This window comes from Zophobas morio, unplaced genomic scaffold, assembly GCF_036711695.1.
Source record: "Zophobas morio isolate AGI-343-1 ecotype UQ-CSIRO unplaced genomic scaffold, CSIRO_AGI_Zmor_V1 ptg000022l, whole genome shotgun sequence".
Taxonomy (NCBI): domain Eukaryota; kingdom Metazoa; phylum Arthropoda; class Insecta; order Coleoptera; family Tenebrionidae; genus Zophobas; species Zophobas morio.
The window spans coordinates 6,046,890-6,067,046 of NW_026972127.1; the positions used below are offsets into that span (position 1 = coordinate 6,046,890).

General features: G+C 34.2%; 1 protein-coding gene across 4 annotated transcripts in view; it reads right to left on the reverse strand.

Moving 5' to 3' along the window:
- Positions 1-20,157, reverse strand: part of LOC135133459 (pleckstrin homology domain-containing family G member 5-like) — a 224,982-nt gene that overhangs the window by 90,939 nt on the left and 113,886 nt on the right. For all 4 annotated transcript variants that reach the window (XM_064061859.1, XM_064061857.1, XM_064061860.1 and 1 more), the window contains one exon: positions 14,742-14,913. In XM_064061859.1, coding sequence (XP_063917929.1) covers positions 14,742-14,913 — 172 coding nt within the window. The remainder of the gene's footprint in view (positions 1-14,741; positions 14,914-20,157) is intronic.

Below are 20,157 nucleotides of genomic sequence, written 5' to 3' on the forward strand. Positions count from 1 at the left end.
AACTAAAAATATCAAACATAATATTTTTTGTTTTCATTTAGTTTTTACAAAAAAAAAAAGTGCTGCCTTGATAAGATCAAAATAATTTTATTGATACGCACCAAATACGTCTCGGTTTAATTCCAGTAACTCGTAAAATGCAAATGAAAGTCTGCCAAAGTTTATATGTCATGAACTTAACAATAGTTCGTCGAATAATATCAAGCTCCAGATCACATAATCTCAGAGCAATTTTCGACAAAAAGAATTTGTTCTGTTGGCATCAGGTTCCTCGAATTCTCAGAAAATAATGGTAATGTCGTCTTAAATTCGAAAGATTTCTGCGCAATGTATTACGTATATGCGAAACGCGTTTTTATTACCAATGAAAATTCCGCAGTTATGGCAACAATTGTGTTTATTAATTTCGTTGTAAGAACTTCTTTATTATTTCCTTTCTGTTTATTCCTATATTTAGGCCAATCAGGGCATAATATACAATTTGTTTTGGAGAAAATTAAAAAAAAATTGGTCGAAGGTTATTTCGAAAGAACTTCCCTCGCGTTTGACGTAGAATGAAACGTGTCCAACTTTATCAACAAATTATAAAATTTGATTTTGGGAGTTTTATTTATTTATTTTTTCCAGAGTGAAAATAAAGATATGTGTGAAATGTTAAAGTCAATTTTCAAAAAATTTCAAATGAATTTTGTGACATTACAGAGTTGTATTCCCAAATTTTCGGGAAAATGAAGTGAACCGTTCCTGATTCAATCAATACAATAAATTGACTAATTCATTAATTTTTTGAGTCACCTGTATAAACTTCAAAAAATATGGATGCAGTGGTAAATCACGAGTATAGACTCCTCGTATTCTGCACATTTAAGATATGATTTATTCGGCATCATTTTGAGATGATGTCATCAATTTTCCGGAAAATATATTTTGATTAACAATTTAAAAACCTACACTCGGTTTTTGCAAATTCAAAATTAAATGTTTTTTTTTAATCTGATTGTCTCAGGTAAAAACTCAACACAGATTCATAAAAGACAGGCAGACAGACGGAAATGGAAGACCTATTTCTTCGTGCTTTAGGGATCATGAAATGACTGAATAAAATATTTCTTTAGCTACACTCCGGAAGTACACATTCAAGTAATTATTGTCTTCTAATATTGACTGCTTCTTGGTTAATTATAGAAGGATATCGTATTTTTTTTACCTGGAGCAGAAGGATGAATTAAATTTATTCTACTCGTGTGAGTAAACTGACTTACCGCACTATAATGTTAAATTACGGCACTCGTTTTATAAAATAAATACGAATCTTTTTAGTTGGTTGAAGTTTATTTTAAACATATTCTGAAGTCCCTAGATATTCGCGTGATTACATAACTTACTGGCGCCTCGTTCTGGGGAAAGTTTACACTCGCACAGTGCTTTTATATCACTTGTAACGTAAATAACTATTGTCTACACCAGTAGGATAAATTTAACTTGTCTCACTTAGTTGAGTTAGACAATGAGATATATTATCGTACTGGTTTATAATACCGAAAAATGGGAAATCACATTTTTGACAACATAGCGCGCAGAAAACTTGAGAACTTTAAAGTAAACACTGAACTAAGAAAAAAGAGCTAGTTTAAAGCACAAAAGGGAAGTCCATAGGACAAAAAAATAAGAGGAAATTGTAACAGATGAGAAGAAAATAGAAAAAAATAATTCAATATTATAATCAATGCAATGCTTTTGCTGATGAAGTATGAAACAGAATAAATGGTGACAAATAATACCAACTATTTGAACTGTTAAAAAGATTGTCATTAATTTTTCGTGGGGATAAACATGACATGCACAATGTAACACTAACCAAAAATTTACTATCTACCAAATTTATAAGAAAAGATTATAATATAATTAAAAAGCACTACATTACATAAGCGCACAGAATATGGCGCAGTGGGACGTTATTTATTTAAAAAAAAATTGAGATGGCTTACGTTTCATGAGCATTATTAAAATTTAGTTGAAGCCCGGCAGTCAGACACCCATTTTAGTGTCTTATTAAAATTTCAAATTTGTTTCCGTAATTTTAAATGCAAATACGTTTTGAAGTGACGCCATCAATTTTTTTAGGGGGAAGGAATGGACAAATTTTCAAGCAGTCAGTTCAGTAGTTTCAAAAATATGTCTATAATAAAATTCCACAATAAATTTGACGTTGAAGGGTTAACAAAATGCAAAAGTGGACTTTCGTTACTAATTGTTCTGGAGGTGGAAATGGGAAAAACGGTGATTTTTGAAAAACAATTGTGATATGAATGTAAACAAATTTTTTGACAAGAATTTGAAAATAATTGTTTGCAGTCAGTGACAATCACTTCCACGAAATAGAGATAATCAGTCGTTTCCTTTATAAAACTCTTGCCGCATTTAAGTAACAAGAATTTTTTCTAAAATACTCGGGGGCAATAAGTACAAGGTAATCGTTCGAAAATTACTTTGAACGAGCCTAACAACATAATGAAACTGCTGTAATTTTTGTAACAATTAAACTTCCAAGTTTTTCCAACAATAACTGTTGGACAGTAAGTAAAGGCCCGTAATTACTTGAAAGCGAGTAATAACACCACAACACACGTGTAGTTAAGTGTGTAGAAATCCATGAAACTGTAAACGCCATTACAGATAAGTGGTATGAATATTTTCGACCTTTAAAATCGAGCATAATTAGTTCCATAAAACTGAACAACAGCCAAGTATGAAATTATAAATAGCTTAGACTTTCGCAATGTCGTACAGAAATCAATCAATATTATGCTAAAGCAAAGTTGACATTTCACGAAAATGTCAGATGTCTCATCCCCACCGGAAAAAACTCGCCGTTTCCTCAGAGAAAAAAAAAACCCAAAACTTCATTAATTCCCCGATCGAATTCCCATCATTATCCTCGAATTAATTGCGTTCGTTCGCGAAGAAACCATTAACCAAAAAGCGCCGATAAACAAACACGTGAATCGTCCATTAAGCGATGCCAACAATGGCGAAAATTACCTTTGTCCGAAACGTTTAGCAAGTAAATTTGGAAAAGGTCCCGCGCAATATCTGTCATCGAACGTAGCCCTTACATAAACCCTTACATAAACCACTTAAATTATTATGTACACCACGGTTACATCGACTCAAGCAGATCGAATCATCTTCGTCGCACGACCTCGAGGAAGTTGGAAGAAACAAGCACTGGCATGCCGGGAAAGCGTCGAAAACGCGCGCGTTTTGTGCCGATGCGACGCAAACCAAACGGCTTTTGCTGAGAGACTGAGCGCCGGGCGCCGCCAAACAGCGTCGGCCGCGTCCCGACGACCGTTCACCCTTGCAGGCGCCGCACGGATGCGTAACATCCCTCGGTGAAGAACTCCGAAACAGATTGCAACTGCGGCTCCAATATAAATATGGAAAGGGGGGCCGTAAAAATGAAATAGTGGCGAGGCGGCGGGCGGCGGTCGCGCCCCCGAAATACAATTAGTTTATTTCGGGCGCTGCCGCGGTTCCGGGACGCCGCTCTTGACCGAAACGGGCTCTCCAGGCGAAGCGACAATGTTGCACGGGGAAAAACACGCATTTTTAGGTGCCGCCGTAAGCGGATTTTAAATTTGCGGCTAATTTTCAAACTTTGAAGTGTAGACTCAAAGTCACAATATTTTGCATATGTTTGAGACGCATAACCAGATAAATTTTGTTTAGCGATTTACCCTGCTACGACAAACATAGAACGTTTGCAGTTCGTAAGCTCAGTTGTGAAATATTACAATTTTGCCTTTTTTTTTCAAAAATCTGGAGGTCCAAGCTACGAAATAGAGTTCGTAAGAATTTTTTGTGTATCAAGACGAGTGATGATCGTGAGCGGCAAAAACTGACGTCAACTAAATACTTTCAATGCGAGTAATGCCAAGTTCAGGAAAAATGGGTTAGCTATTTTTTACAGTTTTTCACATAATAAATTTCAGCAAAACTGGACCAATTTATTTAAAGGTAGTCTGGAGTCAACAGAAGTAATGACTAAAATAGGGTCACTTTAACAAATACCTTATCTTTTTCTTTGACGTTTTAGTGCGCTTAGAACACAAGAATGAAGTTTTCGTTTCCTGCAATTTTATTAGATAAGTAATCTCCAAAACTTTTAAAATGATCACAAAGTTGATAAAAGTCAATCAAAAGTTGTCTGTTTATCTATTTTTCTTTGTGTATGATGTAACAATTTATTTCTAATTTTAGCTTACTTGTTATGAGTACACACCAGATTAATTCGAATTAAAATTTTAACCTGGTTCACTCCTTTAAAAAATGAACAAATCGTGCCAAAAACCTATAATTAAACATTTTTTTAAACTGGTTACAAAGGTTCCTCAAACAAATTAATTTTATGATATATTAATTTTATCGTCCCAGAATTAGCTCATCTAATTTTCCTGAAATTTTAGAAACACAATAACGTTTTCACACTGGACTCAGTGCGTCAAAATTAATAAATTTATCACCACTAAGAGATAAACGAAGTCATTCTCAACCTATCGATCACATCGTTGTTCAAAATTAGGCCTTCAGGGTACTTGTTGTGCTTTAGAGGCGAAGGGCATTCTGTGAGTTATAGACTTTTAATTTGATATTGTAGTGACAATGTTACAATTTTCAGTTATTTCTATTTATCCCAATGCAGAGGCAAAAATTTCAAAGTCCACACCAGTATTACAAGCAAGCAGTAGTCCCGCTCACCCACCCCCTCTTCATTCCAGTGACTATTCTTAATATGGTTGTCTTATCTTAGCAAATGCTAACCCCGCCCATCCGCCCTCTATTTTCTTAGACAATATATCATTTGCAAAATTTAGTCTTATCTCAGAAATTACTAGCCCCGTCCAGTCCCCTTTATTTTCTTAGACGGTATATTTGCCAAAACATTCTTATCTTAATAAGAACTAGCCCCGCCCACCCGCCCTCTATTTTCTTAAAAGCTATGTCCTTCGCCAAAATCAGTTTTATATTAGCAAGTAGTAGTCACACCCACCCGCCCTTTATTTTCTTAGAAGCTATGTCCTTCGCCAAAATCAGTTTTATCTTAGCAAGTACTAGCCCCACCCACCCGCCCTTTATTTTCCTAGAGGGTATTTCATTTGCCAAACTCAGTCTTATTTCAGCAAATACTGAGGATACAGTTATAAACAACTTTTTTAAAAATGAAATTTTTCCAATGGTTCCCCTTTCTTCAAATTTCGGCCCATTTTTGACCATTTTCGAAACTTAACTAAACACATATTCTTATAGATTTCGAGATCCAGGAGTGGGATTTTGTTTCTACCGACACGATACGAAACGATAACGCAGCGATAAATGACAAGGACGAAAATATAAATTCCAAATGCCAAAGAAAAAGAGGACCACATTTTATCGGTACCGATATTTTATCGTTATAGAAACAAAATCCCACCCCAGAACTCACTTTCGGCCTCGTTTCTTTGACCATTTTTTCAAAATCGATCATTGAAATATTGATATTTTAGAAATTTTCAAAAATTCGCACTTCATAACGATTTTTTCGAAAACATTGATCCGTGATCATAAACATGTTATGTTTTAAGAATCAGCATGTCGAGATCTCCATCCCTGAATTTTTTGAGAATTTTTAGATAACTTTTTTAAAAGAGAAATTTTTTAATGGTCCCTCCCTTCTTCAAATTTCGCAAAAATTTTGACATTTTGGAAACTCAACTAAATCGAGCTCTTGAACTCAAATCCGGCCTCGGTTTTTGATACCTGCAACCATCTTTTCAGAATCGACGGTTGAAAATTCGAAATTTTTGAAATTTTCAAAAATTCGCATTTTTTCGAAAATGTTGCTTTGTGACCATCAACATGCTATATTTTTGGAATCAGCGCGTCGAGATCTACGTCCCTGCATTTTTTCATAATTTTTGGACAACTTTTTTAAAATTGCAAATTTTTAGTGGTCCCCCCTTCTCCAAATTTCGCAAAAATTTTGACATTTTCGAAACTTAGCTAAAAGCATTTTCTTGTAGATTTCGAGCTTTAGAACTCATTTCCAGCCTCGTTTCTTTGATAACTCCAATCGTTTTTCCAAAATCGACCAATTGAAATACTGAAATTTTTAGAAATTTTCAAAAATTCACATTTCATACCGTTGTTACTGATATTAAAGTTACAAATCACTCGTGCTAACGAATTTTCCAAAATATGAAATAAACACCAAAAAACTTTAGTGAAATATAAAAAATAACATCTCTAATCCTTTAAACGAAAAATCACCATTTTGGTAGTTACAAAATTTGTCAAAATGGCAGGCACCCGCCATATTGGAAATTGAAAATATTATCGTTTCAGGTAAACTACAATGATTATTAAACTAGTCTTAAAAAGTATTCTTTTCGTACGTCAAATGTGTAAAGAGAGTCAAATTTTTCAAATTCTATATAAAATTTTTAAAATCATTATAAGCAGTTTTCAAAATAATCAGCTGATATATAATTTTGACGCCTAGTATTCTTGGGCAGTAACTACACAAAAATTGTTAAAAACAATTTAAAATAGAATTATACTTACATGAATACGAAAACACGATGAAAAAAACTAAACCTTAATAACCATTTTATTTCAAAGATATTTATAACTGTTTCGTAAGAAGGTTTTGTATTTATAAAATAAACATATTGTTATTTATAGTAAATAAAAGAGGTTAGGTTTATTTCAAGAAGAGTTTCGTAATTCTCAGAATTTATGGGACACTCCGGTTTTCAAACTCGAAGTGAACTGCAATGCACGGAATCAAAATATTGGAAATATATTAGGAATTTCCTGTGCTACATGGCATTGTCGAAACGTAATGGTGCAAGTATTATCAAAATATTTTCGAAATTAATGTTAAAACATCTAACACAAAGGCCCAATTTAACACACAGTTAAAATAGCCACTAAAGCTGCAAAATTTTCCGCAACAAAACATTTCGGAATCAACCTCGAAATTCTATGCATAAAATACCGAATCCGTGACTCTTGTCACAATGAAGGACACGTGCTCGTCCGGATTTATAAAGTTTGCCGGCCAATAATAGAAAATGCAGGTGTCGAGAGGTGGTTAAAGGGTTGCCAACGTTACATAGTTCCGCGCTTCGGCAAACACATTCAAATTTATTAACTCGGAAATAGCCGTTTCGTTTATTTTCTGTTCCAACTCTAAAATGCACAAACATTCGCCCATTCGTATGTCGGTACACCGCACACCGCTACACATCTCCCTGCATTTTGATGCTAATTTGTACCATTCTGTGCCCCGAAGGAAGTGTCGAGAAACACGCGAACGTGAGACGCACTCAGAAAAAGTGCAGAATTGATTCTGTCAAGCCGACGAGTGAGAAACGGAGAGAGGATTTAAAGTTTGCGGTTAAAAAAGCACACAACTTTGAAACAGTTTTTCGCGACTCGAGTAAATGCCGATTTAAGTGGGTGCAGTTCGGTTGCGATGCGTCGGAAAAATCGTTATCGTCAGAATTTGCTTGTGGAAGCCGGCTGAAATTTAAATATCCTACATGTATCACACGCTTTAATTCGGTTTAAATCGCCTCCGTGTGTTAAAATCCTCCTACGTTCACCCTCTTTTCGGGCTTTTATTTATTCGTCGATCTACAGTTCTAATCCTACTTGGCTTACCTTATACGTGGGAAAAACGAGTGGGCGCCCTTTCTAACCCTAAAAGTACTTAATTTCATTATGTCATACAAAAAAATACTGTTACAGTTAAACACACGAAGGCGGTAAAAAAGGGTGTTCTCTTGGGCGGCCGTTACTTAAATAAAATAGAAATGCCAGAAATTTACGGAATAATTTTTGTGTGAGAAATACGGCCGCCGGTGGAACGACGCCGGTGGATTTTTCATTCGAACCCGCAACCCTTCACGTTTTTCACCGCAGATTTTCCACAGAAAATCAGAAGCCATTAAGCATCGCGTAAGCACTGACGAAGGTTCTGTCGGACGAAAAAGCAAAACTCGTATGCAAATTTTCTAAAAATACTCTTTCCAAATATGGTTATTTATAAGGAAACTAAATTATATACATTGCAAAAAAAAAACAGGAACCTGAGACTTTTTCATTTTACCACTCGTTGCTGAAATAATCTAGATTATGCAGTCGGTGATGCTAACTTGAACACTGCTCTCGTGACCATCGTAAATCTCCCTTTTTCTGGATTATACGGTTGAGATAATTTCTCCATTAAACGAAGTAAAATGACAAAATATATAATCAGCGAACGTTAAACTCCACAACGTAAATTTGTGATTTCATAAAAAAATACAGCGTCATGTTACCGCCACAATAACGAATATATGGTGTCCAAGTAATGAAACATAAACCTTCTAATTTATGCGACTATATGTGTTTTGTGTTAATTTTATGTATACACGTGGACGTTTTACAGTACTTTACCGTTAAGTACACTTTATCATATTTTTGTCACTATTATTACATAATTTTATCACTAATATTATCTAATAAAACAATGCATGAAACATAGTTATCTGTACATAATGTAAAAATGTCAGCAAACTTTGTCCTCACAGAGATTAGTTAAACAAACTAATCAAATTCATGCAATTCCGTTAGGGTGCAAACATAAACGAATACTGGCTTAACTTAAGCCTGATAGGATAAAATTTTGCAATTTCTGATAAAATAAATGCTTTAGTACGTCGCAATATTAATAAGCAATTTTTTTTGTTTTTCATCTAAAAAATGAGGTTATTTTTTAACTACAGCTATACCTTAAAACTAAATTAAAAGGTATCAAAAAGTATCCAAAATAGAACATATTGTCTTCATGTTTTGTCTGCTTTTAAGAATTTACTAATAAAATTGTATCAATTTTTGACACAAAATCATTTTTGTATACACAGGGTGAGTCACTAATCGCATTAAGTATTAGAAATGGAAGAAATACTAGCTATACAGTGTTCTGTTTTTACGGCGTAACACACAACTTAGTTTTTAAATGAAATACCCTATATATCTTTATAGTTTATTTTTGAAGTTACGTTGCAACCTTGCCACGTCATCCCAATTTTTTTTTAATTTTTTAGAAATGGAAGGGTTCATAAAAGACATCACAGCACCCTGCTGTGATTTCTTATGTTTAAAATCTGTATTACAACAGTTTGTGGAGAGATAAAGAAAAGTACGCGCTTATTTCAGTTTTTTCATATGGAACGCCCTATGCATTTGATAATTGTAAAGTTTTTGATTTTTTTGTAAACACTCTGGACCTTAAAATTTCATTTAGTTGATACCATAAGAAAGCATTTATTTATCCTTCCACAAAATTTTCTAAGACAGACTTTAAAAATAACCCACTGCGACTTTTTTGTGAACCTTTCCATTGCCAAAAAATTAAACAAAAAATTGCCAACTGTGGTTGTAAAGCCTAAGGGTTAGTCAAAATATCTAAAAATATATAGGGTATTTCAATAAAAAAACTAAGTTGTGTGTTACACCCTAAAAGCGGAACACTCTGAATGGTTAAAACTTTGGTATTTGACTTTTTCTTCAGCGAAAATTAATGAGTAGCGCTTAATGACTCACTCTGTATATTTTACTACAGTCAGTAACGTAGAATAGAAAAAAAGTTTTACAAAGTTATAAGCACTTCCAAATTTAGATTACAGATAATGAAAAGAGAATGATAGCGTAACACCATTAATAAGTAACTTATACTGATAGAGAATGTTTTAAACAAGAAAATGCTATTTGTCATTTGATGCAACCTTTCATCTGCGCCGCTGGTTCGTTTATAACAGGTGAGCAATTAATGACATCATTGCGGCGAAACGATAGACATTCTTCTATAAAATAAAGTTTAATCTAAATATTTCCAGAAGTAACTATTTTATTTTTAAAAATTTACTCACATGATTATTTCCTATCCACACCTGAATCACGTAGAACCCTCCTTTCATTTTTATCTCATTAGTTGTAGCATTTATGATACACAATAATTACCACTTGCATCATAAGTTTCACATTTCAGTTACGAAAATGAACATTGTAAAACAAATTTAAACATTTCAGACGTTCCAATTACAAGGATAATAACAAGACATTATTACACAGAAAATTGTTAGTTCGTAGTTAAACACACTTATTTAATTTTATTTAGTTGATGGCAATTCCTAACGTAATCAATAGGTATATTACTGACCATTTTCTGTATTTTTATTTATGCTCTCTCCTCAAATTATTTTATAAGGTGCATCCGTGATCATATGTTCGCTATTTGTTTCCCAACGTAATTATCTAATTTGAGCCACAATTTGTACTTATCTGTCCTCATAAAGATTTGATCTTTCTGGTGCTTAATTTAAGAACACCTATATATTATTATTTGTATTATTGTAATTTTAACACTTTGACACAAAGATATTTTCAGTTTTTTCTCAAAATAAAAAATATGTCGGGCAAACAATTTTTATACGCTCTAAACGGTGAATTTATTTCAACCTGAGTTTCGATAATTGGCTCACCCTTTCAGCAAATCCCATTCACTGCTATATCGAACGCATAATTCCATCGCTACGAAACGGTCGGCCTATATGTAGAACATAATAAAATGTAAATGAACGTAACCGTTAAATTTTGATTGCTTTTTTCTCCAAAGGACGATAAAAACAACTCTAATTCAGCAAATTTTCACGTACGTCGTTACGAAATTCGTATAATTGAGACGATCCCGGTCCCCTTTGCCTTGTAAGTCCGCATTAAAGAATATACAGTGTGTCCACAAAATATAGGATACATGCAATACATAAGCGGAGTAATTTGAAAATTTTTGATTGACGATTTGAACACATTTTTAGTTGCCACTTTCACAGGTATGACGTCACCAATTACTTGGGAGGAACAATACAACAGTAGTGAATGGAAGCGGAAAATGACGCACTGAAACCCATTTTTAAGCACTCTTGTAAAATATGTAATAAAAAATAAGGTGGCCATTAAAATAAATATATAACTGACGCCAAGGTTAAAATTTTCGCAAATGTTGGTGGAATGCAGTCCGTTTAAAAAATAACTTGACGCAGCTAAACATTTTTATCAAATTTTATGACGTCTGGCGTTTCGGTCCAAAGACATGCGATTAAAAAACATCGAACAGTTCCAATAAAGAATTTTTCTTTAAACGTAGGTCTTTGTGTGATCGTCCATTCTCGAGTTTTTCATTGAAGATCTTCCACGTTCTATGGGCGCACTGCGTGCGGTCTGCGGGATGCACCGTAACAGCTGAGTCAATTTGGCGGCGAAAGCTCCCACATTATCCGTGAAATCTTGACAGATAATGAGCGTAATGGCCCACTATCGATCCGGTTGTTCGAAGCCCGAACGGAGATTGCCAACGAAACGCTTGACGGGATTTGTTAAAATTTTTAATCAGCCATTGCGAAAGCTCCCGCGAAAAAAGGAAACATCAAAGCGCAGAGGGTGTAAAGCTCGTCGGCGAAATTACACAGCCGACATTGCGTGTGGGTTCCAGTTAACAATTTCAGAAAAAAACTTGAATAATAAAAAAAAGCACGCGTAATTCTGACAGAAGCCAGTTAATTGGGTTCGAAACGGACGTGGGAGGAAAGAAAAACGCCTTGCGTGCTTTGGAATAAATAACTTCGCGATGATTGGCCATTAGTTTTATTCGCTTTTAATTATAATAAAAAGCTCAAGCTGGCTTCGTGCGTGGCCCGATGCGATTGTGTTTATTGGAGAGCGTATTGTGTTTGCTGATATTATTTGGAAAAGTCGGCTGATAAATCGAGTTTGAGGAGGTTTAAAGCCGAATTGTTGGGGCGGTGAACGTAATCACTTGATGGGATGCTAAGAGGTAGCGTTTGTCTTTTAAACTGTTGGAATAGAAGAAAGGAAAATACAGAAAGTCATTGCAAGAAATACAGTGCAGTAAATGAGTTTTCGTGCAAAACAGTGAGATACAGGCAAAGTGAAAAATGCAGTAGCGTAAAGACCCTTTCACCTAATGCGAGATGTTTTTCAATACACTGCACTTTTTCGGTTCAGGACTTGTTATTATTATTTCGCGCTGTAATGAAAGAGTAAAATTTACAATGTTTTTAACATAAGTGGTAAAAGTATGTTGAAGTGAGCATCCACAAGAAACATGTCAAGAAGAATCATAAACTTGGTATTTTGAAAACAAGAATTTTTTAATCATATGGCATAAAATTTATGTCCGCTAGTGTAACAAAATTTCCCGATAAGCGTAATTTGAAAATTCCTTAACAACAATGGTCGAAACTTTATTGCTACGAACTGTTTATCGGTTGATAAAAAAAACTGACGTTGTTAATTAAGTTTTTATAGGGACGGATATTTCACCCATTGTTAAAAAGCAATTTATACTTTCAGTTCTATAATTTAAATAAAGCCATTAAAATCTGAAGAAAAGTTACTATTAATTTTACACAATGTACTAATCTGATCATTGTTAAGTACAAATTCATTATCTGTAGATACCGTAAAATATTATTGCCGTGAAGTAGTATGATGAGATTATGCGTGTAGACTGTCAGATATTAAATAATCAGAACCAACATGGAACAGGTTGATAATAGTTTTATAAATAATCAAAAACAAATAATTTTAGTATTGTTGACAGGTTGTGAGTTGGCGTTTTCACAAAAATTATTTTTTGTTATCAATCACACGTCACGTTTTCGTCTCAGTAATAAATAGAAAGTGATTAGAACTGTCATCACACTTTTTTTGTGCTCCTTTAATATTTCAAAATAATCTTAGACGACTCGTACTTGAACGAAGTTCATATTGTTCGTTCCGCTATGAGTTGGCAAGACCCGTACGACGCCTATGGGTTCTAGTATATACCGCGACGATGACTCATTGTCCGTGACGGCGGCCGGAGAAGAGCCTGGAAGCGGATGTCGCGACGGCTGTTCGAGAATAAGCCTAGAAGCGGTAACGGAGACCTTAGAGAAGGACCGCGCGGCTGTTTAAATGGGAACCACCGTCGAGAGCAGTTAGACAACGAGAGCTGAATTCAGTTAACAAGTCGAGTCCAACGCGTGTCGAGAAAACCCAGCGAAGTTGAGCCGGAATTATTTTGTACATAATAGTCGTGTGATTAGACGTGTAAATTTGAGCTAGTAAGAAAAAATGTTGATTTTAACCCACGCCGATTTTTCAATCACCGATCAACGTAACAGTACATTTTATGTTCGCGGCGCTATTGTCAGTTATCAAAAAGCTACCGATTTGATTGATATATGAATCGTGTTAAAATGTGACTTTTATATATAAAAATTTCATAGTAAATCGAATTATTTCTTGGAGTTTCATAATTTTACAATTGCGTTTTTTCTATTTTTATCACGTCATATTTCTGAAACTATTCAAAATTTTGTCGTAATTTTTTGACTGTAGTATCACCAAATACTACTAATTCCAACACTGTAATTTAAACACAACAATAGACACCAACATTTTAAGTCGGCGTAATTATAAATACTACATACATACACGCAATGTATAATAAAGAATTAAAAATTAAAAAATAAAGCAACAGGTTATTCCCGTGTATAATTTAATATTAATGAATAAATGATGTCCAGTGGTAACAATGACGACCTCGTGCTCTCTATTGTTGTTAAAGTTATCATTTAAATTATAGATTTACATAATTCATGTCACTTGGGACATGCAATTCCGGGTAGTGGAAATTAGAAATATAAATAACAAATAAATCCGATCAATAAAAATGACATTACTACAAAAGTTTAGTTCTAAAGGGGGTCTTAGATACGAAAAACAGCCCAAAACCTCCGGTTACGCCACTGCATTAACAAAGTTTAATTACTAATTGAGGATCTAACTTTGTAGCATTGTACAAGTAACTCTCTTAACTCCATCAATTGTAAACTTATGTCTGTGAAAGTCTTCACTCCGCATCGTTTCAGTGAACACGAAGCCCTTAATTGTACAAATTTGCCAAAACCGCTTATTAGAATAATCCAACTACTTTAAACGTTTTACATATTATTGTCTACATATTCCAAAGTTTCTCTCTTTCATGAAACCGCAACGTAATTGCGTCAATTTCTTTTTCAAATAAAACTCCGAAGTAATTTTCACACCACCCTTACAGCTTGCATGCGACACCAATACGTAAATTTCCAGGTACTATACTATAAATACAAAATGTTTTATTTTTAAACCCATATTTTATAATAACAAATTACCCATTTGTAAACGGAAATGTCACATGTTAATATTTTTCCGTACCGAAGTAGCACACGTGGATATGATTAATGCGAGGCATAAATAAAAAGTTTTTTTCGTAACTACGGTATTCAACTTTTTAATAAGATAACAGAAATTATGTGAAAGATGTCAGATAAAACGGAATCGATGTACAAATATAGATATGTAAACACAGTTATCATACGAAGATAGTAATCAATGTATTTTTAAATAACATCCAACCCACACGCGACCATTTTCTTCGTTCCACACAATATGGAAAACCTAAACGCCTATTTTACATCTCTAATTGTACAGCTCGCGTCGACAAAAGAGTGAGTCAAAGTTGGCTCCGTTTCTAAAAGCTCGCTCATAAAAATTTCCAACGACATTTTTTCGATCGCCCTGTATATCTATTAACCCCATCCACTTACCGTGGTCTCGGGTCGCTGCCGAGTATCCTGAACGAGCACATCCCTATTTTTCTGTCTGCAAGCATTCTGCCTCTTCAGCTTGGAGCAACCGCTTCCGGCACTTCGAAAGCTCCCCTCTGAACTCTGCCGAAACCTTCCATCTTCGGAACTGATGCTCTGCGGTCTCCGTCGACTGGAAAAGAGAACAAATTGGGTTAAATTAATCCGAGATGAAGCGTGGACATCGAACACGATTTTAACGACGCGGCTGTCCTAGCTCAATTTTTCATCGAAAATGGTGGATGCGCCAGGTCAGTTGTTCATGATTGATTTCGATTTTCGCCAGCAGGCATCAATCATTAACTGTCCGGTTAGGAAAATTGTCAAAATTTTCGACGCCGAGATTCGACAGATCTGCACGCTTTGGGGTCGCAAATTGTCGGCGTTATTGATTAAAAAAGCAAAAATGCGAAAATTGTTCAACGATATCGAGATAACACGACGAATAACGGTCGCGGCGGTTTTATGAAAGGGGTAATTGACGGTGAGGGTTAGCAATCTGCAAGATAAATAAACAGTTTGGAAGATATAACTCGAATTTGAGAGAGTCGTTACGCTGTTATTGTTGAGAATTAATTAAAGATTTTATTCTCGTGGCGTAAAAGGCGGTTTATTCGCTTGTAAAAGCGATTTTAGGAGCGTGGGATGTCTTAAATTATTATTAGATTGCTGTTTCGATAAAATGAAACGTTGGCCATATGTTGCAAGTTGGGTTCGAAATTATTCTGCGAAAAAATGAGTCGAGATAAATGGTGGCGCAGTGGCATTATAGTCGAGATTGCATCATAAAAGGATGATGTATTCAGTTGTACGATATAGTTATCAAATTTATACGCTCTTGCGAATTAATTCAATTGTAATTAAATGAATTCGGAACAAAGGCATGCAGTATAAATGAGATTACTGCAGTCAATATTTTTTCGATAGATTGTTATGATAATCACAATTTTATTTTTAAAAAACCACGTGCGGTGGGAAATGAATAAATTTGTTCCAGTTATAACCAATAATTGTGAATTTAATAATATAATTAAATCGTTATTTTTAATATCTGTTTCATGGCAAAAGTAGGTCATTGGGCATATAGTTTGACGTATATGACGATTTAAAAAATAATTACTTACGGTTTCTCACTCCTTATAGCATAAGTTTTCATATAATTTGAGACCCTATACATAACGTGCTATAAAACAAATGTCCTGTTATTTCGTTTCTTTGAAAGTGCTTATGTGTTTTTTCTCCGATTTTTTTTCTTAGATATTGACTTCGAAAATATTTCAAAGGACGACGAAAGTGATTTATACTTCTGAGCGAAGTATAAAAACCTTCTTGGCAAATCGACGGGAAATCGCGAATTTATCAAATCAACTGTACAGATGGCAGTAAAAACATAGGGGACAAACAAGGTCAATCATCACAAAGTTCAAAGATCATTCGTCTAATTTTTGGTGGGTTGGAAAACTACGAAGTGGGTAAAAAATGGCGACAGAACTGATCCAGTTGCTTCAAAATTAGATGGAGTGTTTAACAATGTTTAAAAATAACAATAGTGTGTTTAACGCCAATGCTGGTCGCACTCAGAAAGTGGGGGAAGTCGACGTGACGTCTTAATAATACAATTCGTATTAATAGCGAATTCATGCGTTCTTATAACCATGTCAAAATTGTACTAGCCAGTAAATTCATTTTTCTACAAACTCCATCCCCTAATGTTGCTCCTTCCTAACTCCCGTTAGTGAAATTAATTACCATTTTCCCAAATAATTTTCCTGCAAATAAATAAAAATTCGCTTTGGGCCCCTCGCGCTAACGCGCCGCCTTCAACACCCACGTTAATTGATTTTCCACCCCAATTAACAGATCCACCATTCCAAAATGATTTTTTCGGATGTTTTCCCACTTTCTATTTAGTTAACGAGGCATTTAGGGATGAAAAATTATCAGTCGTGCTGAGAATTTCATTCATTTCGGTGGTGGTAACGTCATTTCTTCTGATTTGTTTTAAATGGAAAAGGTGAAAGGCGCGAAGTGATCGATGATTTTAATTTCTCGCCTTTCAAATTTTGGTCTCTGCGCCGTCAGATAGCGAAAATTTTTCTCTGGAAGGACGCGAACTTCGGGATTAATCCTTAAAGTAAGGCGCTCGTGCGATTTACAAAGAGCAACTTTCGTGTAAACAATGGGGGGATTTTCTAGTTGCGATTTCGCGATGTAATGATGAAATTTTACGTGACTAGGGTTCGAGATGAGTTTACGGCTAAAAATCGAAGCGGACGACGCAGATAAAAGTAAATTGCATGCACTACAAGCGTACTTGTTTTGATTTTTCGTTTTTAACTTGAAATGCCGTCTCGTTATCGTTGAATAAAAACGTCAACTACAACGATTTAGCGGTGATTGCTTGAATTTTAAATTTTTCTAGAAGAAACTATGTTAAAAGGAGGGGTGAGTTTAAGCGTAGAGCGCGATTATTTCCGGCATAGTTTTCGCGATTTTACCATTATCCCGTAAAAAGTCTAATCTGCACAGGGGCGGCAATAAAACGACCCGTTATTAAATCTAAAAAACCATTAAAATGTAAATGAGCTGTGTACTTTGCGTAGTGTAATTTCTACTTAAAGGGACGTAACACTTTGCACCTGACATTTAATTAAGAAATATGGCCCTCAAAATACTGTAAACTTGCTGATAACAAATAATTAAAAGTGTACCTCCGGCTACCGCGACACGCCATCGCCGACTAGCGGCAATTATGAAGTAATTAAATGTTTAGTTTTACGGTGCCGACACACGAGGAACTTTAGCTTAACTTTTTTAAAATATTATTTATTACATCGTGCACTAAAGATAATTGTTTTCTAAAATTAAGCGGGGACCTTGGGACGATTATTATCCCTAAGGCTTTCTAATTAGCTGCGATTTTTGCCAGGATTATTTATGGGACACTGGATTCGCGATTCTGCGAGGATTTTAGCTTGATTATTAATTAACTTAGGTATCGCAAATACGAAAAGAAATGGCGATTGTAATCGAACACAAGATAATTCGCTGATTATCATAGCTGTCGGGTTCGTATCTCGATTGTAACTGATAACCAGAGTGTTTCAGTCAAGGTCGAGGAAAAAGTAATTGTTGGATCAGTTTTATGGTCGACGGCACTATCATCCGTAACATTGGGATTTACGTTTAATCCTTCTAAGTAATATAAATCGTTTTCAATTTTGTTCGAGCATAAAGTGACCATTATGAAATTATAAAAGGGAAAACTTAATTTGCTACGGCAATAAAAGCAACGAGTCAGATACAAATTGTTTCAAAAACAGAGAATCAATACTATCTATATTTTAAAACTGCTAACAAAAAAGACGTTTTCGTTCGTCAGATATATTTTTCAGACAGGTCTGAGTTCAATGAGATGAACGTTTTTCAATTAACTCAATATCGTGGATTTACTCGTACACTGTAATTAATATACTTGGTTTTTAATTAGTCATTACTTTGTATCTTAAGGCTATACTGTTTAAAGGCAATAATAAGAAATTAATAGTCCAATTAATGATGTTTACTTCAAGCACAATTTTTGCAATATTTTACATAAATAAGCAGACTGGCACGAAGATCGCGCAAATTACTCCAACAGTTCCTGTAAATGTGACGAGAAATTATTATTATTTTGTGTGAAGAAAGTGTGCACAATTCCCGTGCTACTGTCCACTAAGTTATGCAGCTTGACATAAAATATTCTAATTTTATGATACTCCTGAGTATCTAAAGAATAATTTATAATGGCGTAAATATTCTTCGCAGAATATTACGTGGATCATGCAACAATGTTTACATAGGATTAAATAGTTTTGGTGCAGAAAATTATTAAAGAGATAATTGCAAACAAAATAACAACAATAAAACTATAACTTAAGAAACGACCAGGTGAAAGACGCTATCAATTACAGTTTTATTTTTCTGTTTCGTTTTTCTTAAACCACCTCACATCATATCAAAATGACGCTGAAAGTGTTTCAAGTTTTACGATATCATAATTCATATTCATATCAATGATTTACATCGCAACGTCACAAAAACAGTTTTTTGTAATTTTAATTATCAGATAAAATGTCGTTGACGTTGTCAAATCAGTTCCGAAATCTAATCAGTTGTTTATGTAACAATTCAAAGTGCATAGCAAAAGTTCCACTTTAAGTGTCGACTCATTCACACAGGCAGTCTTATACTGTAACAAAATATTATCACACTTATAATTAATACTTACAATTAAAAGTTTTTTTTTTTAGTAAAATTTTCACAAAATGTGTTAAAAAATGGGCAGCAATAAAGATTCAAAGAAACTTTTTCAAAGTATAACTTAAACTGTGGTTTAATGACTACTGAGAGAAACATAAATCATAAAAGTAAATTTGACAGACCATTATTTTTGTCTACATACATTTGCAATTTATTTTAAGATTTAAGTGATCCGTTTAGTTCCACCTTCCCTTACTAAATGAGCACAAGGATATATGAGTAAGCAGATCTTAAAAAATGCATGTTTACTTATTTCAAACAGATATACACAGGCTTCTCGAAAAAAAGAGACCGAAAAAAATACCGACAGTTTAATATTATTAGACAATTAGTGTTTTACTATTATTGATCTATTAATCTTACATAAATTATTATCAAGTTTTTGTCATTCCGCTTCTATTCGTGTTAAATTTTGATTTTTATATATTAAAATTTCATAGAAAATCGAATTATTTCTTAAATTGTCATTATTTTAAAATTTCGCTTTTTGGTTCTTTATCACGTCATATTTCAACTATTCAAAATTTTGTCTTCGTTTTTTAACTGTAATATAACCAAACAATACTGATTCTAATAATGTAATCATCCCCACCAACAATTTGATGACGTTATTTCAACGAATTGTATTGTAAAATTATTCGAATGTTATACAAAAATATACTCCTATACTTGTAGTATATGAATTCGTTTTTAGTTTTTTCGTTAAATATTAAAATTTTCGCAAAAACGTCTGCAAGGTATAATAACGTTATATTGCCAACACAAGTTCTAATGGCGCAGTGGTTAAGTCGGGAACGACGAGATCTGCGTGAAGCCGTGCGACATGCGGCAGTAGGTTCGATGCCGAACTTGGCCGTTTATTTTTTTTTCTCGGGTTGGTAATAATACTACACTTGTTTTGTGCGGTGACTAGTATTATCCAGGTTGATGACGTCATTACGATTTTTTTATTGGTCAAATTAAGAACGAGTCACCCCATTTTCTCGAAAATGTGAAAAACACGTCTTTATTAAAATAATGATAAAATAAGAATTATAATATTCAGAACATTTTGTTCGATCGTGAAGTGAATTCA